The sequence below is a fragment of the Zeugodacus cucurbitae genome, chromosome 6 (assembly GCF_028554725.1).
Source record: "Zeugodacus cucurbitae isolate PBARC_wt_2022May chromosome 6, idZeuCucr1.2, whole genome shotgun sequence".
NCBI classification, from domain to species: Eukaryota; Metazoa; Arthropoda; class Insecta; order Diptera; family Tephritidae; genus Zeugodacus; species Zeugodacus cucurbitae.
This window is the reverse complement of record NC_071671.1, coordinates 12,928,039-12,952,500: the sequence shown is the minus strand read 5'-3', so window position 1 is coordinate 12,952,500 and position 24,462 is coordinate 12,928,039. Positions and strand designations below refer to the sequence as shown.

The window sequence follows — 24,462 nt, the reverse complement described above, 5'->3', positions numbered from 1 at the left end:
CAGCCAAAGCAGTAATTGTAAAACCAGAACCAGCAGACACGAACACGTCGGAGGTAAGTGAAAAATTACCGAAAAAATATGCTACACATTCTTTTGCACATCATCAAGGCTACGTACAGCGCTACCCCCAAAAAGACAGCGAACAAATTTACCAAATTAATTAATCCAACGCTGTGCGCATTATAATGGCAGAAGAAAATATTGTTTTGTTTTTTTTTGTGAAATTTTTGATTAGAAAACGGGTTGCCGCACACTGTTACTCGCCGCTTGTGTACTTACGCAACGTCTGAGCCCTCCTCCTTCAACAGCTTAACTGCTCATAATTTGGCAGCTACCTTTCACTGGTTTCATCTGCCAAGCATTTGTGCATTCCCTCTTTGCTTTAAGTCTAATTAGATTTTCGCGACTTTCAATTAGTTAATTTCATTACTACCCTAAAAGTAAAAATACTCGCTCGTTCGCAGCCACTTTGAGCTACTTTGAAGCTTCTGCTACAGTTTTAATTTTCTCAACGTAATTTTGGTTTCAAAATTGTCTCTGAGTCATATTTGGTTGCGGAAGTGCAGGGGAGCTCCCTAATTTAACACCAAAGTATCGCAAATTAATATTGTAGTGAAGTAACTGAAGAAGAGCAAAATATGACGAACTAAATTAGACTCTCTTACTGTAAATTTGCAGTTTTTGGAAACATCCACCATTACCAAAGATTCATATAGAAGACGAACATGGGAACTTCATACACTTACCGAACTAAGTATTTCCGATAAATAGTCCTCAAGTGAAGGCTGATTCTGCCCCATACCCCTCAAAAGGTCCTAACTTGTTAGATAACCTCAGGATTTATCGCACGTTCAGCCTTACTTACATAAAACTGGAGAGTTTTTCGTCGATCATCACTATTCTGAGCACTTCAATTGAGACATTTGGGCTTTAGTTCGCTAATTAGAAAAGGTTTCAAAGCTCTCTTATCACAATCATATACATATTCCTGTTGTACTATGTTCCCAAAGGCGTATGAAGGTACTTAGAAGGCACAATAAGACCTACATGCAGTCTTTTCTAAATTTCATTATTTAAGTCTGAAAAGCAGAGTTATGTTCTGTCTAAAACTTTGTTCGTTGGAGGATATGTATTATATGACCGACAGCACTTCAACTGCCTTTTTTACGTAGTAAAGGTTGAGATCGATTGAATGCTTCTCAGTTTTGAGAATTTCATCTCGTCGTACAGGATCACAATTAGAAACACGACTTAGTTAATCTATGATGCTTCCACATCAAGTATCAATTTCAACAATTCTCTTTAGTAAACATAAAAATTCTGATTTCTAAGGACCGAAAGATAATGGACATAATACCACGCATTCTTGGTAACATACTCATACTAACTCGGGATATCCTCGATGAATTGTGTTGAGATTTGCTATAACATCTATGTATGTACACCTGATCACGAAAAAAATGGTTCTAGTCAAGAAACAGTACATTTCCCCCTGTAATGTTCTCTGTAACTCCGATTCGATTACTTTTAAATTAAATTCGTATTCTGATCAGATATTCAGTCAAGGAAGAGGCGACTATTTCAACACTGCATTGAATATATAAAGCTTCCGATCAACTTAGCCAAATGAGTTGATATGAGGACAAAACCTGGAGGATTATGGCTTTCGAATTCCGACTTATGTTAAATATAAATAGGTTTTATATGTAAATATCTGATATTTTAGATGTGAAAAAGCTTCTCATAAAATCCATAAAATTTGTAGAAATATTTTTCCCGGAAAATAACTCCTCTAAGTACTCTTACAGAACAAGGAGCTCGATACCACCAAGGACAATTTGAAGAATTTCATCGAACGTTGGGAGGAACATCCCAACAGCCCGTACGTCTTCGATGTGGAGAGTAATGTGATTGCGCCACTCAGTGAGACATCGTTCAATAAGACACACGGGCCAGATAGCATTTCGTCGTCACGAGGTGAGTACTATCAGCGCAGATTGCGGCAGCGGCAAGAACAACAGCTCATACTTGGCAAATAACCGCACAAACACAAGAAATATTGAAGTAAAATATTGCACAAACATATATAGTACACATACTTTTAACAGACAGTGTTAAATATTATTAGCTAATTATAATACAGAAACAAAAATCAAAAACAAAAAAACACAGTTAATAACGGCATATAAATGTTTTTACTGCATTTTCGTGTGCTCTTATGAATTTTGTATGTGTTTGGAATTTATGTAAGAAAAAAAAAATTGCAATGAAATTAAATTTTATTCAATTTGTTTGTATGTAAATTTCATGAATTTAAAATAATATTTTTGTATGTACCTATATGAATGCCAGTTAATCACTATTTTACCGTTGACTCTTCATTTCTATGCTAACTTCAAACTAATGTATATATGTAAGTCTATTAGTTCATAAGTGTGACTAATCATTTATAATTATACATTATAATTAAATAGAATTTCTCCTACTGTGATAAGCAACCAAAGAAAGAAAGAGAAATATACGTCAAATAAATTATGTAAAATAACACTCTATGTTTGGCTTATTAACCACTTTTCGTCGATTCGATGAATTCTACGAAAACCAATTTTCCACGCGAAATAACTGAAAGAAACTGCGTGAACTAGCAATATGAAATTTTTTTTTTAATATAACATCTAAAATACATTAAAGTTTCATCGATTGGATGAATAGCAGACGAATTCGCGATATTCAATGTGTTTCATTGTTATTAAAATGTTTATTTTCACTTTTGTACCTGAATTAACTAAATCAAATATGTTTAAATACTTAACAACAACAACTTGAAGACTTGATGTCTATGACAGACAATACATACATACATACATACAGCATCACAGTTATGTCATACGGAGCGGATATTTCTTGTATTGAGGTAAGCAACTGCTGATCCCAATATATCGAATACTGTTCATAAATTGCATATATGCACCTTAAATGGCGCTGAAAGGCATTTCCTTTGGCTACAATTTGTTAAATTCAGTTGAATTTCATCATTCATCCATGTAGAAAATGATCATACAGCTCTAAAATACATTTAAAAACACAATATATTTTTTATTTTTCAATAAATTAAACAAAACATGCTCTAGCACAATTGCATTCATTAGATGAATACCGCTAATAATTTCATCCATTCGACGATTTTTTTTTTTTTTAGAAACCACCTTTGCTTTGGTTAAACATTCACATATAATTTTTAGCAGTTTCTAATTCTAGTTTATGAAATTTGATTTTTTCATCTATTCGAAGAATGAATTTTTTTTTCATTTAACTTCCAGTACCGTAGTTAAGCATTTATTTAGGACTAGTAGCCGCTTTTTTCTCAATTGAATGCTTACTTTTTCCTTTGTATGCTTTCATAGTTTAATACTATTCTATAACAGTAACAAGTAATATACAGTACAGTACGAACAGTAAAAGTAATATATTCATAAAGTTTAGTCGTTACATCCCAAAAATTTTCGATAAAATGCATAGCTGTGACCAACAAGCGCCCTTTATAGACCAATTTTCAAAATCAAGAGGTCTACATATATCAGATTTGAACCCTTGCTTTTCATCCATCGTCATCATATGCTAATATGTATTACTCAATTTAATTTTTCATTCATCTGCTGAATTCATCTGCTAATATTTTTACTTTCATTCATGAATATTCAGTAGTTTTTCCAAGTTCTGAAGTTCAAGAAAACTAATTTCACACAAAAAACATTTTGTTCATCCAATCGATGAAATAACCAAAACCATACTTTTATTCATGAGTACCCCGTAGTTTTATTCTTTGAAGGTTTACATTACAAGAAAACTAATTTAACACAACAAAATTTTGTCCATCCAATCGATGAAATAACCAAAACCATACTTTTGTTAATGAATACCCCGTAGTTTTATTTTTTGAAGTTCTACAGTTCAAGAAAACAAATTTTACACAAAAAAATTTTTTTCATCCAATCGATGAAATAACCAAAACCATACTTTTATTCATGAATATTCAGTAGTTTGTAGTTCTGGAGTACAAGAAAACTAATTTAACACTTTGAAATTTTGTTCATCCAATCGATGAAATAACCTAATATCACTAAATTACATGAGAAGAATGTATTTTATATATAAGCTTTTTTAATAAATGTTTGCATGAATATATAATATAGAAAGTACTATGTTACGCTATACTCGCTACGTTGGACGTAAATTATATACAATATATGACTTCTTGAAAACAATCGCCACTCCGCTTAGCTTACGCACACATAGCACATACATAAATCTATGTAAGTAAATATAGTGCAAAGTAAGCTAACAATCTAATCATTATTTTTTACTTTTCTCTCTCTCCCCCACATCTTCTCTGCCTACAGTTTGCTCACCATCGCCGTGTGAGTCCATAGAGACGGTTATCGATGATGATGTGTTCAGCAATGCCGAGCAGGACAATGACAGTCCCAGCACACTAGCCACACCGATTAATGAGTCGCGCGAAAAACTTTTCCCCAGCAGCATCTCGCTGGCGCCAACTTCCGGCGGTACTACACCCACACCGAGTAGCACTACGCCCACACCACAGCCACCATTGCAATATGGACCGCAGCATCTGCTCGGCCGTCGCGGCTACGGTGATGAGTTCGGCGGTAGCGGCACAAATCTCAATCAACAGGAACGCAGCATGAAGAGCTATCTGCATACCTTCGATCGACGCAATTCTGACACAAGTTATCTGCTCGGACGACGCGCTTCGGGTGAACGCGTCAATTTGGCCGATGAAATACGCAAATTATCCGATCATTTGTTAATGTTGGCGGAGATCAATACCAAGCTCGGCAGTGACACGAAGTTAGACGCGGATGCGAATAATAACAAGCACAGCAGGGCGAAAGCCAGCGGAGAGATGTCTAAGGTTAAAGCGAATGCAACGACTAAAGAGGCTACGTCCAAAAAGACAGCGACCACTAGCAAAAATAAGGTGGCCAAATCGGAAAGTAGTGAGCGCACAAAGGTATCGGGCAACACAACAATAACAACCTCTTCAAATACCACAACAAGCTATAGTAGTAGTATATCCAATACGAATGGCGTAAAATCGAAATTCAGCACAGTCTCCATGCGTCTACAGCAATCGATCGAAGAGACACCGAAACTAACTAATGGCGGTCCGAGCTTTGGTGTGCCCTGGAAATTAAGTTCGCATACCGCAACCAACAAATCGAGTTCGAAAAGCACAACATCGACAACGAAGTCCACGAAGCTGGTTTCAATGGACAGCCAGGAAGAGAGCACCCTGCAACGTCAATCTCACGAATCAGCAAGTATACGACGTGCCAAATTTCGCATTAATCAAATGTCACGTGATGTGCCGATCGGTGTGCCAAATATTCATCAAGCTGTTAATCTTGAAGAGGCGGCTAATACGACCAAAGATTGTCTCTTACATCTGCTGGAGAAGTACAATGAGACGAGCGAGACGAAGTGTCGCAATCCGATGGCGCGCCACCAAAGCATTAGCGTCGATTGGAATGTAAGCGATAATTTGGAATACCGTTCCATGAGCTCCATAAATGCGTTCTTCCAGCGACACAACAATACCGGCGAACATGTGCGCCAGCTGCAGGCCCAATTGGAGAATAAAACCGGTCCGACCACAAGCGGCAAATCTTCGGGCGATGCTTAAGTTACCAAAAGTCACACGGTACTCGTACAGCATGGCCTGTAGCTAAATCTAGTCTTCAATATTTTCGCTTTTTATTTTAAAGATACACCGAGATTAATTAAACTATGTCTTCTTTTGTTAAGCTAAAGATTTATTTTTGAAGCAATGTAATATTATTAATTTAAATATTATTTTATGAAAACTTATTAGTAAATTATTATTGAAATAAATAAAACACTGCAGAGATTGCAATAAAATACCAAAATTCAAAACTTGGAATAATGAACCAGTTCTGAGTCCCACAGACAGTCCACCGCAAATCCGTAAGAGCTTTATTGGACACTAAACTGACTCATGTTTGACAAAGATTTAAGTAAGTACCGCAACCGTAGAGGATCTACCTCATATGTGGGTTAGAATGTAAGGTATGTTAGTTTATAATGTTCTTTTAACTCTAAGAAAAGGTTAGAGGTTTAAGTTTCTATCGAGGCCATTGTTGTATGGTTCTAGTATTCATTGCAACCTGATACCAACCATAAGCTTAACCGAAATGGAACGTTTCTAAGAACTGTTCTGTCTTACCGCAAAATTTTAACGGAGTGGTTGAAGTGAGGAACTATGGGAAAATCGGAAAACATCGTTGAGTTTCGTGGTCAAAAATCCAATTTAAGGGAAATTTATCAATATTCTTTGCTTTCTGTTGGCCAATATATTATATATATGTACATATATATCCGTTTTGCAAGGAAACAACCCTTCATAAGCTTAGTTTCTAAAGTAAACTGGTATTCTGTTTACCAACTGACAGGACAAGTTCTGGACGCACTGACCAGACTCCGTACACTCTTTGGACATCTCTGGTTTACACATACATATATTAACCGTCTTGACAATCAATAAAACCGCTACCTATAGTTCGGTTTAATAAGACCCCTGTGTAATTATTCTATTCTTTGTATGGTATCGACAATTATGAAGATTTGGGGTAAAGAAATGTGTATTTTTAGACCTCGAACCGGTTCAACGTCCTTACACATTGGTGTTGTTATCGGCTCAGAGAGTTAGTCCGTCGGAGTATAAAAATAGGATTATTGAATATCTTACAAAACATCGAAAATATACGTGGTCTGTTAAAAAATAAAGGGAATTTGCGTTTAAAAAATATTTATTCATTAGTCCACATTATTGATGTCGCCTTTAAAATAGTTTACACTCGATATTATGCACTTCGGTCAGCGCTTTTCCGATCGTTGAAACACTTTTCAAACTCGATTTTTGGGATAGCCTTTGGCTCTCTCAGCGGTTTCTCCTATACTTGAAACACGACGACCTTTTGAGGTTCTCTTTATTTTGGAAATAAGAAAAAATCACACGGTGTCATATCTGCCGAATATCGAGGTACTTTATTGTTTTGGCGAAGACTTAACTATTATTATTAATTACAATTCCCTTAATTTTTTGAACAGACCACGTAGTACGTGATCGAGGAAGTAAGTATTTGAGTGCTTATGGTATTCAGTGAGGGTCTTCACATTGTGGAAAGCTTGTCTCATTTGAGTCGTTCAACCATACGTATTAAAGACCAAAGCTTCAAAGAATTGATCAATAGACGCAGTTTGTACAGCACACCATGAGTTGATGAGGGCCCTATAAAAGGAATTTGAATGAAGAAAGTCAGATCAGTTTCAAACCAGACGCATAAAGTGTTTCAGAAATGGACTAATATTGGTTATACTTCCAAGAATGTAATCTCAGTTAAATAACCTCACTTTTCTCGTAGGCTAAAAGGTCTTTTTGTAGATTTTAATTATAGTGTGCATATAAATGTAGTAACAGACGATTTTTTCGTCTTCGACCGATAACGTGTAAGTAGCCCTACTAAGACTGGTCTAAATATTAGGTTGGCAAATATGTCCCCTCCGTCTTTTTGTCTTTTGAATTTCGCGGTTTGTATAAAGCGCTACAGAGCTCGTATCTGGCAATACTATACATCTTTGAAAGGTCTTGACATAACCTACAAAACGACGCTATGCACGATTAGTATGGATATTACGTTCAACAGTTATAGACGTGTAAACATGGAGTTCACTAACGCCGAAATTCGAGCTATTTTAAAGTTTTCCTTCGTTAAAGGCAAATCCGCTAGAGAAACGTTCCGTTAAGGCAATAGTCTGTTTTACAGGCTTCAAAACATCGATTCCAGAGGCCAATTCGACATATTTTCGAAGATAGAGCAGTTTTAGTGGCCGAGCGTCGAGCAGGTGCGAATGCTCAGGCAGACTTTAAAGGGCGTTTTCTCGAGTTTTCATTTTCACATTGTTAGAAAACGGTGCCAGGATTAGAAAAAGAGTATATTTCCGATCGAAAAAACCAAAGCTTCAGTATTAAATTATCTTCTATTTGAACAAAAAAAGTTGGACAAAAGTATTATTTAAACGGGGTGTTATTTAAAAGGGGTGTAGAGCGGGTCGCCTCCTAGTGGTGCATCCTGGGTAACGCTAAATGACCTGCGGCCTCCACGGCCTTTTGAAAGCTCCTCACGGACTACGACCCTGGACCGACACGGACTAAGATTTTTGAAATTTGTTTGGATTTGGTTATTATCTGGGCTGGTGGGCTTGGTATTATGCCACCTGAGTATGTAGGGGTGACACTCTACAGAAATGGCTGGTGGGTTAATGCCAAGGCTGCCTCCGTCCCGTTAAAACCCTGGCAGGCCTCGGAGTACGTTCCACTCCCGTCATCATTAAGTTGATGTGGTAGGTGAAGGTTGAGAAGACTCCCTCTTTACTCTGGTCGGCTCTGAACGCATTGCCCCATAAGGGCGTGCGTCAACCCTCGCCTTGGCCTCTTAACTGAGATAACCTTGGGACCACTTTAAAGGCGACTACCTTCCGGGAGATGGATAGCGGCTCTGAGTGGGGACCCTATTAAATCATGAATAGCAACAACTACAAAAAAACGGAAGTGGGAGATGGAAAGTCGAAATCGACTTTAAAAACGGACAGTGTCCCGGGAGGATCACTGCCGGCGGCGACGAAATCGTCTACCGCGAAAGGCGGTGAAAATACAAAACCTCCGCAGGAGAGTTTACCCCCCGTAAAGGGCAAGATGTTAGGCGCTGTCGGCGGAAACCTGCCGAAAACAGCGGTTAGTGTGGCGGGTGTGCGAGGCGAAGTCGCCAGCACTAGTAAAGGAGCCTCTGCTAAGCTCACAGGAGTTCCGGGGCCCGGAGCAAACACTAGGAAACAGGTGTCGGCGTCCAAAAAGTTGAAGTCGGACCGCCGCATGGCAGCCAAGATCTTGGAACGCTACGGTGGCGAGCATGCTGAGCAGAAACCTGGGCAGCATGCTAGCACACTCGAGTGGGCTAGGAAGGTGCTTAGCGACGGTGGCGATGGTAAACCGGTGGGATTGGGTGGAACTCAATCGCAGGCTAAGCGACAAAGGTCGTTCGAGGGGGAATCCTCTCTTGGCAAGAAACCTCGGACTGGAGAGGCACCGAAATTTAGCGAAATCGCCAAACTTGCGGGGTCAATTGAGCTTGGGGTGTGCGACCGGAGCAGGGAAGATGGAGCCATCTCCCATGAGGAATGGAAGCGGGTCGCAGCGGCCATTTCCGCGGTTTTTATGAGGGTGATCAGAGGAAACCCTGGTCCCCCTCCAAGCTGCGAGAGCGCAGGATGGCACTACGGCATCCACAAGCTTGTCAGGTGCGCTGATGAAAGATCAGCATCCTTGTACAAGGAAGCGGTGTCCCTGGTGGGAGAGGTCTGGAAGGGGGCTAAGCTCGAAGCGGTGGCTAAGGAAGAACTTCCACTACGCCCTCGTGCTCGGGTGTGGCTCCCCGCCGAACCCTCCACTCCGGGAGAGATCGAAGAAATCTTGCGGTACTGCAATCCTTCTCTTCCCGTTCAAGATTGGAAGGTCATTCGGTTAGAGAAAACTCAGGAGCCATATCGGCAAGCGCTGATACTTCTGAATAAGGAGTCCTTGGGTCCTCTCAGCGATGTAAAGGGGGTCATCAGCTATGGTTTCGAGAAGGTGGTCCTTCGGGTCCTCCCCACCGATGCCAAAGCCGATGTCCCACTACCTCCAGGAACGGGAGAGGAGGGAATTGATGCCCAAACGGGTATGGATGTTGACTCATCCCACTCGGACACGGCGAGTATTGGAGACGGATCCGTCTTCAACCTCGGCAAATTGTTCGAGGAGGATCGAGCCGAATGTATGGAGAGTGCGGAACTCGCACTGTTGGAGAAGAGTTTGGAGGATGAAGATCCTGCAAATTAATCTCCAACACGCAAAGGCGGCATCCGCCAACTTACTGCTTCGTCTAGGATTGGACGAGGCCGACGTCGTCCTGATCCAGGAGCCGTGGCTAAGCAGCAACGGTGTATCTGGTTTAAGGACGAAGAGCCACAAGCTAATGACAGCCAGCGGCGCAGGTAAAATCAGAGCTTGCATGCTTGTCCGTAATGAACTTAACGTTTTCCTCTTACCCAATTACAGTAGCGGAGACGTTGTGACCACCAGATTGGAGGGTGATGCCGGAGAACTCTGGCTAATCTCGGCCTATATGCCGCACGACGACGAGGTGGAACCACCTCCCGTTATACTGCGAAAGGCTCTCTGGGAGGCCAGGCGTAGGAAAGTCAACGTCATCATTGGCTCGGATGCCAACGCAAGACATACTGTCTGGGGAAGCTCGGACATAAACGTTAGAGGTGAGTCGCTCTTTGATTTCATAAGTAGTGTTGATTTATTTGTATGCAATAGGGGGAACTCCCCTACGTTCGTGACTGCGGGTAGGGAGGAAGTCCTCGACCTTACCATAGTAACTAGAGACGTCGTACCCTTGATCTCGGAATGGAAAGTTCTCAATGATCACTCCTTTTCGGACCATAGGTATATCAGTTTCAACCTGGACAGAGCCTGTCCAGTACGCAAACCTTTTAGGAACCTTAAGAATACTAATTGGGTTCTTTATTGTAGGAAGCTTCGTTCAGCTCTTCCGGCAGCGCCCCCACGAGACTCAGTTCTCTCGGCCAATGCTATTGATGAGTGTGTCGAAGTTTTCAGCTCTGGGTGCAGGATGGCCCTTGAAAGTTCCTGTCCTCTGAGATCTCAGAAAGGCAAAGGGAAACCTCTTTGGTGGACGCCGGAACTTTCGGAGCTCAGATCTTCAAGTCGAAGATTTTTCAATAAAGCCCGTAGAAGTGGTCTAGGTGACGATTGGGCTTTGTATAAGGTGGGACTTGCCATTTTTAAGTCGGAAATGAAGAAGGCCAAACGGTCTTCTTGGAGAGCTTACTGCGAAAGTGTGGAAGGCTGCCAGGAGTCCTCGAGATTTAGGCGTATTCTGTCCAAGAGCCCAACATCCGTGGGTTACTTGAGAAATGGTGCTGGTGAGTGGACCTCGAGCAGTGAGGAGTCACTAAAGCTACTTTTGGATGCTCATTTCCCAAAAAACCAATCAGCGGAAAGAGTATCCCTCGGAGAGCTTCAAGGGGGCGAAAGCGCCTTCGAAAACCTTCTGGATGACCGCCACCTAACTTGGTCGTTGAATTCTTTCAAACCTTACAAGTCCCCCGGACTAGATGGCATCATACCTGCGCAGCTACAGCGAGCGGCCAAGGTATCATGCAGCTGGCTGGCACCGATCTACGCGAACTGCGTCAGACTGGGTCATATTCCGGAGGCTTGGAGGCAGGTTAAGGTGTCTTTCATCCCAAAAGCAGGTAAAAGCTCTCATGTTACTGCAAAAGATTTCAGGCCTATTAGCCTCTCCTCGTTCCTCTTGAAGACGCTGGAGAGGCTCATGGATCTGTACATAAGGGACAAAATCCCTAGAAATAAGCTCATTAAAGCTCAACACACCTACTGTAAGGGCAGGTCGGTGGACACCGCCTTACACTCGGTAGTGTCGTGGATAGAGGAAGCCCTCTTAAATAATGATTACGCGGTAGGTACCTTCCTCGATATCGAGGGGGCCTTTAACAATGTAAGACCGGAAGCGGTCATTGCCGCATTAGACGATTTTGGGGTAGAAGCGAACCTTAAGCACCTCATTTACAGTCTGCTCAGCGACAGAACTGTCTTTGCGGAGTGGGGAAGCGTTTATGCGCTCCGGACTGTAAATAGGGGTACCCCGCAAGGTGGCGTTCTCTCTCCTTTGCTCTGGATCCTGGTGGTGAACGACCTTCTGTGGGAACTTGGAAATCAAGGCTGTCGAGTGACGGCCTATGCTGATGATGTAGCCCTTTTGGTCAAAGGAAAATTCCTAAGCACCGTATATGAAATGACCCAAGGTTACCTAGAAGTGGTTACCCGCTGGGCGCATAGAAGTGGATTAGCCATTAACCCGAGTAAAACGGAACTCGTCTTACTCACAAGAAGATATAAAATTCCGAACGCCACTCTCCCCTCATTAGGAGGCTCCAGTCTGCAACCTGCGGACAAGGGGAAATACCTGGGGCTTATTCTTGATAGGAAGCTCTCATGGAAGCCAAACATTGAGGAGAGGGTAAGAAAGGCTACGGTAGCTCTTTACTGCTGTAGAGGGGCTATTGGTAAAAGGTGGGGTCTCTCACCGAAAGTGGTTTTATGGTTGTATGAGACCATTATTAAACCTATAATGTTCTATGGCGTTGTCGTCTGGTGGAGGGCATTCGAGAAAGTCACACTAGCTAAGCAGCTGGAGCGTGTCCAAAGAGCGGCTCTCATTGGAATCAGCGGAGCGCTAAGAACTACACCTACAATGGCTCTAAATGCCATTTTAAACATCGCACCTGTTGATATCGCCGGTAGGTGTACTGCGGCAAAGGTCGCTGTTAGACTCAGAGACGCTGGGTACTTGATCGGTCCCAAGCAGGGGCATACTGAAATTCTCCGTCGGTTCGATTGCATCCCTGACTACTTGGACCACTGCACCGCGGAACCGTCCCCAAGAGGTTTCTTCTCTGCACATGTACCTACGAGGGATATGTGGGAAGGTAGAAGTCAATGGAGGAGAAGTGCAGTCAGCTTTTTCACGGATGGATCGAAGCTAAGGGGAAAGGTGGGAGGGGGAGTTTTCTGCAGAAAGCTCTCTATCAATACCAGCTTTAGGCTACCTGACCACTGTAGTGTCTTCCAAGCAGAGGTCGCAGCGATCAAAGTAGCAGTGGACGCACTGCTTCGTATGGTGACCTCTTTTAGAGAGGTATGTATTCACTCCGACAGTAGGGCGGCAATACTGGCATTGGAATCGATGACAGTACGCTCTGTGCTAGTTAAGGAGTGTCTTAGATCCTTATCAATAGCTTCTAGCTATTTTGCAATTCGACTAGTGTGGGTACCCGGTCACCGCGGGATCGCTGGTAACTGTATAGCGGACAAGCTTGCAAGGGAGGGTACCCTAGCTACTTTGACGTCGGAATGGGAGCGTATTGGTAGTCCTTGGTCCACCTGCGCAAGAGCGCTGGACATGCAGACTACGCATGAGCTCGTCAAACGCTGGTCAACTACCAGTACTTGTGCAGTGGCGAGGTCCTTCTGGCCCTCTGTGGACCGTAAGCAGTCCTTTCAACTGCTTTCTCTGGGCAAGGTTCATCTCAGCGCCATTATGGGTGTACTTACTGGACATTGTCCAATGGGTGCCCATGCGGTTAGACTTGGGATCGCGGCAGATGCAAGTTGCCAAAGCTGTATGGAGGAAGGCGAGATGGAATCATCCAAGCATTTCCTACTGCACTGTCCAGCTTTTGCCAGACTGAGGTTGAAACATCTCGGAAAGCCCTTTTTCGGCGATCGTAGCGAATTTGCTAGAATCGATATTACCAGTCTTAAGAAATTTGTAACGGATTCCAAGCGGTTTGCTGAATCTTAAAGGTCTATGATCCACAGGGAGTTTTATTGGTACCACAATGGACAGCACCAGGCTGTCTAAGTGAGATCTTCTGTCTTTGCAGAGATCTGCCTACAAACCTAACCTAACCTATTATTTAAACTACTTGTTTTGCAACTCAAGGTCAATTTTTTTTCTTAAAAAAATGAATTTTTTTTTAAACTTCGGAAAAATTTGGAATTTTATAACTTAGTCGGTATTTTTTTAGTTCATAAAGAAGAAACTTATAAAAATAAAAAAAATGGTTCGACTGTTTCAAATGCATCGCACGACCTCCATCACCGGCACCGATTTACAAATGCAGACTCCAGGCGCTCCAGAAAAATACTTACAACTTTGAAAAAATTTCAAAATATTTTAAAAATAAATATTGTTTTTAAGCATTAAATATATGTAGTACACTATCGTCTTAAAATTCCGTTTACCGCAATCATTTCCTTCCCTTTCAAAAAATTCAAAAAAAATTGACAGACTACTGCCTTAATGGTATTTTGGGGGATAGTACTCTATCACTTCGAACTGCGGAGGAATAGTTTCGAGGATTCAGAGCGAGTGAAAACGATACCATGGATAAACCAGCCGGCGGAAGACCTATGACGACGAATCCCGATCAAATGATGGAAGACATCGAGTTAGACCGGCATATGGCATCTCGTGACATCGCTCAGGAGATGGGAGTTAGTCACCAAACCATTTTAAACCATCTGCAGAAGGCTGGATGCACAAAAAGCTTGATATTCTGGTGCCGCATGATTTGGCGCAAAAAAACCTTTTGGACAGAATCAACGACTGCGATACGCTGCTGAAACGGAACGAACTCAACCCATTTTTGAAGCGGATGGTGACTGGTGACGAAAAATGGATCACATACGACAATATCAAGCGAAAACGGTCGTGGTCGAAGGCCGGTGAGTCGTCCCAAACAGTGGCCAAGATTGGAAGGGAATCATACACTATGAGCTCCTCCCATATGGCCAGACGCTTAATTCTACCATCTACTGTGAACAACTGGACCGCTTGAAACAAGCGATCGACCAGAAGCGTGCAGAATTGGACAACATGAAGGGTGAAGTGTTCCTCCAGGACAACGTCAGACTACACACTTCGTTGATGACTCGTCAGAAGCTATGGGAAGCTCGTATGGAAGGTTTTATCGTATGCACTATATAGCCTGGACAAAGCGCCAAGTGATTACCACCTTTTCCTGTCCATGGCGAACGCCCTTGGTGGTGGCTGTGCGAGTTATGTAACGCCACTTCCTTTGGCTCACAATTTATAGTTATTGATCCTAATCATAGCTCGTAATAAAATTAAAAAACCAAAAAACTTTCATTTCGTTTTGTTTATTATAGTTGCATTTGTTTTTTGTTTTTATATTTGACTTTTTATTGTAATCACTGAATATTTGTATGTATGTATATATGTATTATATTAGATATACTTATTATACCTTACAAATACCGTTAATATAGTTAATTGGTTTTAATACAAAAATACAAAAAAAGTTAATTGTACAATTAAGAAGTGAACGAGTGAGGTTATGTACGCAACACCCGCTCCACCCGCTTCTGGCTTTACAAATGTACTATATATAGAGATATAGATAGTTGAAATAGAGGACAAAATCGAGAAACTACACTAACTGGAGTGCCGTGTAGCTGTATAAAAATACAACAACAACAACAGTATTCAGTTTGAGTAGCATGTGATTTTGTGTAAGACTTAAACTAAGTATAAAATAGATGAAATGCTTTTTAGAAAAACATAGCAAGTAACGTGCTTTGGAGATGCAAGCGGCAAGCAGCATGCACAGGCAAAACAGGCAGCAAGCATTTATCTTTTTTTTAAATTATTTCTAGCAACAACAACAAGCTGTAGTTGGCTTGCAATTGCATTTTTTAGCTTTTTTATGTTTGCTACAAACTTTGTTTTTGTTTTTGCCTTTGTAAGCGCACCGAAGTACACACTGGGCAGTTGGCTGTGGTGAGTTTCGACTAATATTAATTATGCTACAGCTTTTCAGCATTTCTCAGCAAATAACTGGAACTTTACAATACCCAAAAGTTGTGTTTAATAGACCGAAAATGAATTTGTACTCGCTTAGAAGGTTAAATGTTAAGAATTTTTACAATTTGTACTTCGTTTGAGGCGTTTATAGTTAAGATAGATGATTTTGAAAAAGTAAATGTTTAAAGTTTTTGAAAATCACGTGTCAGGCAATGTTTGTATATGTTTGTTTGGTTTTGGAATTTGAAAGCGTAGTTTTGAAATTTTTTTTTAAACTTGCAAAGCTTTCAAGCTAGATTTTACCGTTATTTCGAATTTTTTGGAGCTTTCAAAGCTTATAAGAAATATTTTACCGTTATTCCGAAATTTTTTTGGAATTTTCAAAACTTTCAAATTACATTTTACCGTTAATTCGATATTTTTCAAACTTTCGAAAATACATTTTACCGTCATTTCGAAAAATTTTTTGAAATTTTTCAACACATTCAACGCAAAAGTTGGCGCTTTTTTCGTATTTACAATAAAAAAACAAAAAAGCGGTAAATTCAGCGTTGTTGTTCTGCACACACAGACAATGCCTGAGCGCGATTTACAACCGTTAAATGGTATTTGACAGCTTGCATTACGGTTTTTAAAATGTCAAATATTGCTTTGCTTCGAATACTTTGTATACGAGCGTTGAAATTTGACATTTTAAAAAGTGTAATGCCAGATTTTTAAACTTAAATTATTTACAATTCATGATGTGGTGCTTATATGGTCTAGAGCTTATTAGTTAAATTTTAAATTTTGGCGTAAGTGTAAATGTTAATTTGTTCAATATTTTGTTTGTAGTTTAGATTTTTGTTTGTAAATTTGTTTGTTTTTGTTCTGAGATTGTACAATATGTTTGTATAAAAAAGGTGTTGCCACTTTAGTACAACTTACAAAATAAATTTTGTGAATATTTTCGTTTTCAAATTGAGTTTCTATTGCTTTGTGCGTCTTACAAAACTTAGCTGTCTATTTATACAGTTATTTCAATTAAATTTGCGTTTAATTGCTTAAATATTTAGAAAAATTTAGAAAAATTTTCAAATTTCAAATAGTTAGTGATACGAGTGCTCGAAAAAATAGCACAGTTATGTTGAAGTTGTGGCAAAATGTCAAAAAAACAATTTACAACCTTGTAGCTTCGAACATAACCGTACATTTTGACAGCTTGAATTTGATGTGCGCTAACTTAACAATGTATCAACTATGTTTATGGCGTGATTTAGTATTGTTATAACAATTTTAAATTTAGAAAATTTAAACAAATTTTAAATTTGAAAAAAAAAAACAAAAAAATTAAATTGAAAAAAAAAACTTAAATTAAAAAATAACTTACACAACTAATGGGTGAAACTAGTTTACAAATGTTCGCAATTCAATATACAATATGAAATGTATGTATATCTATATTAATGCATTTATGAGTAATTATGACTATTTATATATATTTGTATAGTTAGCTACAACTAATTATTTATATATATATATATTTATGATTTGTATATAGTTAATTATATACTAATTATATATAGATTTAAGATTTGGAAAATCTTGAAGACACGCATTAATTATTGCGCTGTAAACTTCGCTGCAGTGAAAAATGCGCGCTAATGCTGTACGCATGCGTACTGTGGCTGCTGCTGCCGGAGCTGGTGCGCGAACGCTTAGCGGGTGAGACCTTTTTCGGTGTTTGGGCGAGGCGTTTGCGCTCCTTCATGTATTCTGTAAGATAGAAGAAAGAAAATATTTTAGTAAAATTATAATATTAAAACGAAGGAAAATATTATAAAATATAAATAAATATATGATATATATTATGAAAAATTTAATAATTTAAAATACAAAATAGTAAATAAAACGATATTATCAAATACAAAAACAATTACGTCTCTCAAACAACTAAAATTTACTCATGTACCCCTTCAGAGCCACTAAAGCAATAGAAATCTACCCATGACACACTGAAACCTACCAATAAATCAAATAATAATTTATATAAAGCTCAAAGGATTTAGAAAAAGTGCAATAAACTCTCATAATCAAGCGAAAAAATCCAGTATTTCATTGAAAAAAAAAAATAAACAAAAAATTCAATCCAGCTCAACAGAAAAGTAAACAAGAGCAAGAGTTCAGCGGAAGGTAAAAAAGAAAGGTGCAGAGCGCAAATATACATTGCAAGGACTTGGCAGCGCATCCCCTTAAGTACGAAATATCAAACAAAACAAAAAATTTTGGCGAGAAACCTACGGGGAAGTCTGTGTGTGTGTATATATACAACAAAAGGCAAGCAAAAGTCAGCTCGTGGAAATGCACTACCTCCATATATACACATACCAACCAAGATAGGTAGCTAGCTAGGTACACATATCCACATAGTATACATAGCGAGCGCGTGTTGGCACGTGACTGACTGACTGCCTGGCAGCCAGCCATAAAGGCAAACTACAACTTTTATGACTGGCAATCAGTGCAGAGACGCCGCGCCGCTATTTACCTTTCTTTTGTCTGCGCACGATTAATGTACTCGTATGTGTGCGGAAGTTGCACATGCTACTTGGTAAGGACGATGGATAGGATGAAAATTCGTTAGGTGCGACCCGCATAAAGTGCGTATAGTAAATTTGGTAGTAAAAGCAACTGACAATTGCAGCGCGATTGGTGATCAATAGCATATTTTACTTTGAGGCGCGTAAAATATTTCACGTCTGCGCCCGCATAATTAGAGTGTGAATCACTTTTACAGACACATATTTATATATATTTTGCTATATATTCTTAATAGTTGGTAGATTTGTAGTTTTGCTTAACCGAAATACGTTAAACCAAAACTGACATAGGCTATGACTCCAATAACATTTGTTAAAACTGTTTGAATATATGTATTATGCTGCTAGAACAACAACAATAACATTCACAAATAAATTATTTCGTTTAATTTATTGAAATAAATATTTCTTTACTGATACGGGGTGCATAATATGCTTTGAAAATATAAAAATTATAAAATTTTAAAAATAAAATAAAAAAATTAAAAAGAAATAAACAAGTTAAAGAAAATAAAGAATTAGATTAAAAAATAAATCACATAAAAAAACTAAATAAAATAAAAAATAAATTCAAAATAATTCGAATATTATCTTCAATTGACAACAAATTGCCGATAAATATTACTATTTTTATGCGGTTTTAAGCTGAGTGACTTAAATATGACTTAAGTGCGTGCTGCACTTGAGCAATAAGAGCATATTTCATAATAAAAAAAATTAAATAAATAAAATAAAGACACGCTCTGTACTTAAAAAAAATATATATGTGTTTATTCAAGTGCAACAACTTCAAGTGCCCAACGAAATCGCTCGAGGCACTGAACGCAGCGTATTGGAAGCGGAAGAAAATCAAAGATTGCTACATTATATGCGGCTGGCTGCTTTAATTGGCTTAACAAGCGCGGTTTCGAAACTTTTATGCTGGTCGCATAGATTTTGGAATTTTTGAATAATTGAGAACATTGTATGCAACAGCAAATTGTCGAAAACAAATTAAGATTTCTTGGTTGACGAAATTTATATAAAAATCAATGCGATCATCAAGCGATCTGCCGACTAATTGATATGAAAGTCGATGGCAGCAAATAGATTTAAATGTACAAAAGAATGCAAGGCCAGCTGAAAATTATAATAAAAATTAACAATCGTTGGTGTAGCGACAGCAAATGCACAAAGCAAATAAAACAACAACTCTCGACACACACTCCACCATAAAGCAGAATTTGTTGGCATTAATTAGACAAGTTGAAAAAAAAATCAAAAAGGAATGCTAAAATATTGCCGCCGCGTGCAAATGCCAAGCGACATTAATTCATCCAAGCATTTGTGCAGCATGTGCAACCACCATGAGCTGCAAAGTGTGCGCGCAGGCGCAGAATAAAATTGATTTTCACTGACAAGGCGCAGCAAACTAAACACGTTTAATGGAAAATAAAAGGTGCAGCAATATTTTACAAGCGCTTGCAAACGAAATGTGCACAGCTGTTTATATTTTACAACAAATTCCCCCCTCACAACAGCAAATGTACCAAAGCACACACAATGTAAAGGCCGTTGATGTGTCGGAGGATCGCGGATGGGCTGGTTTTTCCGAAGCACACATGTAAAACAAAAAGAATTTTCTGAATGCAGGAAAATATGCGAACATATGTGGAAACGTTGCGCATCGCTTGTAAGCCTAGCGTGGCGTACGGATCAACTTGCTGTTCATGGCAGCATCGCATGTAAACATCCCCCTCACCAGCAGGCAGCGCTTACAAAGTAGGGTGGTTTTACAAGCGAGGCGACGCTTTGGAAAACATTTATGCATATGTAAGCATGCCTGTAACTGACTGTTGTAGGTACTATGTATATTACAATAGACGCCTGATCACTGCATTCAATGCCAGCTTTATATGGTCTGCACAGCTGCGTCCCGCTGGACTCACCACCAAGCACAGTGATATGCCTTCTTGTCTGCCAACGGTGGTGTGTAAAATGTAAAGAATCACTTGTGCGGCAACAAAAAAATGCCATCCATGTATATTTGTAACGGCAGTGATGTGACGATCGATACGAACCCTTCTTCTGTATATCGGAAGCGTTTCAGAGCTAAGGCACAGTGTGTTTTTGAAAGGAAATTGTGAAATAAACACTTCAAATTGCTTTGCTCTTTATGGAAACGATTTTAAAATTGAATCTATTAAAAAAGTTTAAGTTAATCAAAATTCATTTGCAATTAAAATATCTTCAAACACTTACTTTAGAACACAAAAAGAATTTCACTTTCAACAATCACGACACACTGTGCTTTTTAAATATGACCCTTTTCAATAATTATATTTTTTATTTTTTTCACTATTCACTTCAAATGCACTAGCCTTTGCCAGCTAAACAATAATGGCACGAAGTACATCAACACTATAATTATCTGATTGCTCGAGCGACTACTTTTAGTTGGTACCCCAGCAGTTCGATGGCGAGTCAGAGATTTTGATGTGCTGTTAAAATCACTTTCAGTACACTTTTAAGCACTTTGTGTTGTTGTACAATTTTTTTATTTATTTTTTTTTTTTGTTTTTTTGTAGTTTAAATATTGCTTTACTTTAACCGGAAATGATTTCGAATCGTCAAAATTATATATCCTGCAGTCATTGATGACTGGCTGACTGATACGCCTACACAACCGCGCTGCCGCCGTTACAAAAGGCACACCGAAATACATGTCAATTGCGTAACCTTCGCACAGGAAGTCTCTCTCGATCGACATTTGTTTAGGAAATCACAAAAAAAAAAACAGAAAACACGGAAACCACAAAGGCTAAATAAAAATTGAGGAGTGCTGCAATCAGGCTTAATTAGTATGCTAAGTGCGCTTGCTCTTGTTTAATGTTTTGTAGAATGAAAAATCAAAAAATCATGTTAGGGTAGTTTAATGAAAATGCATTGCCCCAGACGCCTACAATCAGAAGTAAAGTAAAGTAAAAAAGCTAGTTGCAGGAATGGCTGAATAACCGTTAAAAACCATGAAAGCATAACGAAGTGCATTTAATCAAGGCCTGAAGCATACATATGTGCATGTCGGTATGTAAATTCGATTTCGTAAATTATTATTGCGTGAAATATTGGTTTCCTGTATTTATAACGTACTTTTTGGACTGATACAATATACATAGATATAAATAAATATAATACGCATTTGCACGGCAATAAAAAAAAACATGTTCAATGAAGCGCTACAAGGTAGGGTCGTAAATAAAATTCTCACGCCAACAAACGAACTTTGCTGCCGGTGGTGAAATTCACCAATTATTTTGTGCTATATTGAGAAATTCAATATTAATCAATATATTGCAGTTTATACTAAATAAAGTGTAGACATTTTCCCACACAACAAACTAACGCACCCTCAATATGCTAATAATGAAGGAAATGCGCTTTTGTAATAAGAATAAGAACAGAATTACACGCCTGAATGAGCAGCGCAAAAGAAATGAAACTGACTCGTTTTGCACAAAGTCACCGAAATTAATTGTTGCCACTGCGCTTGCTACTAATAATACTTATAACAAACACTTATCTACAAAAAATATGATTTCTTTCATAATTAGCAAATTTCTACGGCAATTAAGTAGTTTAAGGTGATTATTTACCTGTAATTTTCGGTTGGCGCTTACGCAGTGGCGATCTGCCAGCAGCGCTGTCATCATGCGCACGCTTTTTGCTGCTGCAATTGTCTGTATCGGGCACTTTGAACACCAACGACTCATCCTGTGAGTCATAATCGCCACAGGAATCTGTGTCGGTCGATGTTGATGTGTTTATCATGTAATTTTCACGTTCTGCACGCTCGTCCATCAGTAAATCAGTGTTGGACGGCACCACGGGTACGGGACGTACATGCGCAGCACGCGTTAGTGTATAGACTTCGGGTGCACGATTGGATTCCTGATGGGAAATACGCTCCCAAACGAATTGTGTATTTGTGCTGAGTGGCGACCCGTTGCGGAAGTCAAAACCCCATTTCTTTATAGCACGGTCTTGATGTTTATCTAATTCCTCGGCGAATGTTCTGTAGAGGAGTAAATGTAATTTTTTTAATTTCTATTTTTTGAGAAACAATGAATAAAAAAAGTAAAGATAAAAACTAAGTCCATAAGTTATAAATAAAAATACTTGTGTGAATGATATGGAAGTTGAAACTAGCAAATGTGGCTTTTAGGAAATTAGAACTGAGCTTTAAGTAAATGAACTTTCAAGTACAAATTAGCTAAAATATTTTCATTAGATATTGATGTACACTTTTTTATTTAAAAAATTAAATATAAAATTATTGTTTACGTTTAATTCTAGATATAGATTGTAGTTAAATATTATTTGTAAAGTTTTAAAAAATATTCAAAGAGTACTATATTACAAAAATATTGTTACATGCCACTTAATCAATCTATTTATGGCTGCTATATTGTAAAACTTATCAAGCAAAGGTTTTTCCAAACTGATTACACAAGTTTAACATTTGCTAATAATAATTTACAAATTTGTTAACCATTAATGCATTTATATTTTCTGCAGTATAAGTACTCACTTTTGTGTTTCCACCGGGTTGGCTGGTCCAAAGAGATCACGCTTAATGCGGTTCAACTGACGATTGCAGGTCATATTGCGTCCCATTGCACTCGGACTAGCGCGCAGCTTACAGAATTCAGTTAAAATTACTGGATTTATTACACGTGCAGCAGTCATCACTGTTAATACTTGTTAAATATTGCTTAACAAACAATTGTAGAAAAACTGTCGTTGAAATATTAATTATTGCACTACGCGTTAGTCTTTTAGCAATTACTTCCTTTGCTTATTGCAATTCAATTGCTTTGTTTTTAAAGTTTTTTTTTTTTGACTTGGAGTTGCTTATTTATTATGCCAACAATAAGCTTGCAACAACACGTAACCTTGAAATCAGCGTTTGTTTTTTTCGACTTTTTTCTTATTTTGTTTAATTATGCAAAGCTACACAAAATAAAATTGAATAATTCCTACACACTTGGCCAATAATGACGGAGGTTGTTTTATTCCACTGTGTGTTTTTCTTCAATTCCCTGAATCACGTTGTGTTGTTGCTATTTTTCAGTCTCCAATGCCAAAATACTTGTGGTACTTGTCAAAAGTTTTCGCGCCAAAACTTGTTGATTTCCCCACTTTTGTTTTTTATACGCTGATTCTTCCACACTACGCAATGCTCACCTCAAGTGGTGCGATACTTTGGGGTACAGTTTCGTTGTATAGGATGGCTCCACCTAACCTGCACCCACTGCTATGAGCTTTGTCACTTGAGTTTGCTGCAAATTGTTTATGAAACACTTATTGATTTTCTACAAATTTATTTTCACTTCAAAAGGCTTTTTAAGATAATATTGCTCTTTTAATATTTTCCCAATAAATCGCCCCCACTTGCAGGTCGTTCCAAATGTAAGCACACAATTTTAGTTCCACTGTAGCGCTTTACGCTCTTCTTTGCTTGCGCTGCTCTCATTAAGCAACAACACGAAATGTCAAAAAGTTTACTCGTTGCTTTTGTGCTTTACTGCTGTGTGTACACAAGTTTTCAAGGCACTTTTACGCGATTTTCCAGCAAATATTCTTGCAAATAATATTGAAAAACACAATTCTATATATTCACTTGTATATTTTCAATACAACTTGAAATATTTTCAACTCGAGTACGTTCGTAATTTAATAGCAAACTTTATGTTGTTTGTTCACTAGTGAATTGTAAACGAATGACTTGTACTCGCTGAACGCTCTCGACGTACTGACGTTTGGTTTTAACTTCGAATTTCTATTTTGCCATCGCTCGACGTAAAATTATTTGTACGATTGCCAGCAAGAAGAGACAACCCAAAATTATAAATACAAAAACTCCACGCAATATATGCATTGGTATACACGGTGGTGGTAATTTTCGCTGCATAAGGCTGTTTACACTTCTCTCCTTCGTTGCGTTGCCTGAAAACAAAGCACATAAACGCACAAACACGGGTGAAAACAAAGGCGTAACGTAAGCAGCGCTGCAAACGGGTGGCAGCGACAGATTTGAAAATTCGAAATGTTAGGCGACAACAGCAACATTCACAATGGTTGGTTGACTGTTGGCAGTGGCTGACTGTAGTACAGGGTGGCGTTAATGTGTAAGTAAAAAATAAAATTTTATTGCTTACTCAATTTTCAGTTGATTAAATGTGTGAGTGCGACAGTGATGTACTGCTTAACAGCGTATGCCCCTCAATTTTATCAACTTCACACACACACACACACGCTGTGTA

At 38.8% G+C, this 24,462-nt stretch overlaps 2 protein-coding genes across 12 annotated transcripts in view; one reads left to right on the top strand and one right to left on the bottom strand.

Annotated features, from left to right (window-relative positions):
• Positions 1 to 5,944, top strand: part of LOC105215127 (probable serine/threonine-protein kinase fhkD) — a 125,932-nt gene extending 119,988 nt beyond the window's left edge. For all 11 annotated transcript variants that reach the window (XM_054232866.1, XM_054232873.1, XM_054232875.1 and 8 more), the window contains 3 exons: positions 1 to 53; positions 1,809 to 1,977; positions 4,401 to 5,944. The exon at positions 1 to 53 is cut by the window's left edge and continues 197 nt beyond it. In XM_054232866.1, coding sequence (XP_054088841.1) covers positions 1 to 53; positions 1,809 to 1,977; positions 4,401 to 5,707 — 1,529 coding nt within the window. In that variant the 3' untranslated portion in view covers positions 5,708 to 5,944. The remainder of the gene's footprint in view (positions 54 to 1,808; positions 1,978 to 4,400) is intronic.
• A 9,796-nt stretch (positions 5,945 to 15,740) lies between these two features.
• Positions 15,741 to 24,260, bottom strand: LOC105215128 (cyclin-dependent kinase inhibitor 1B). Its single transcript, XM_054233540.1, has 3 exons — positions 22,728 to 24,260; positions 21,793 to 22,211; positions 15,741 to 17,336 (listed from the first exon to the last, which is right to left on the bottom strand). The coding sequence occupies exons 1-3, from the start codon at positions 22,883 to 22,885 to the stop codon at positions 17,179 to 17,181; spliced, it is 735 nt and encodes a 244-aa protein (XP_054089515.1). The 5' UTR covers positions 22,886 to 24,260; the 3' UTR covers positions 15,741 to 17,178.
• Positions 24,261 to 24,462: the final 202 nt, after the last annotated feature.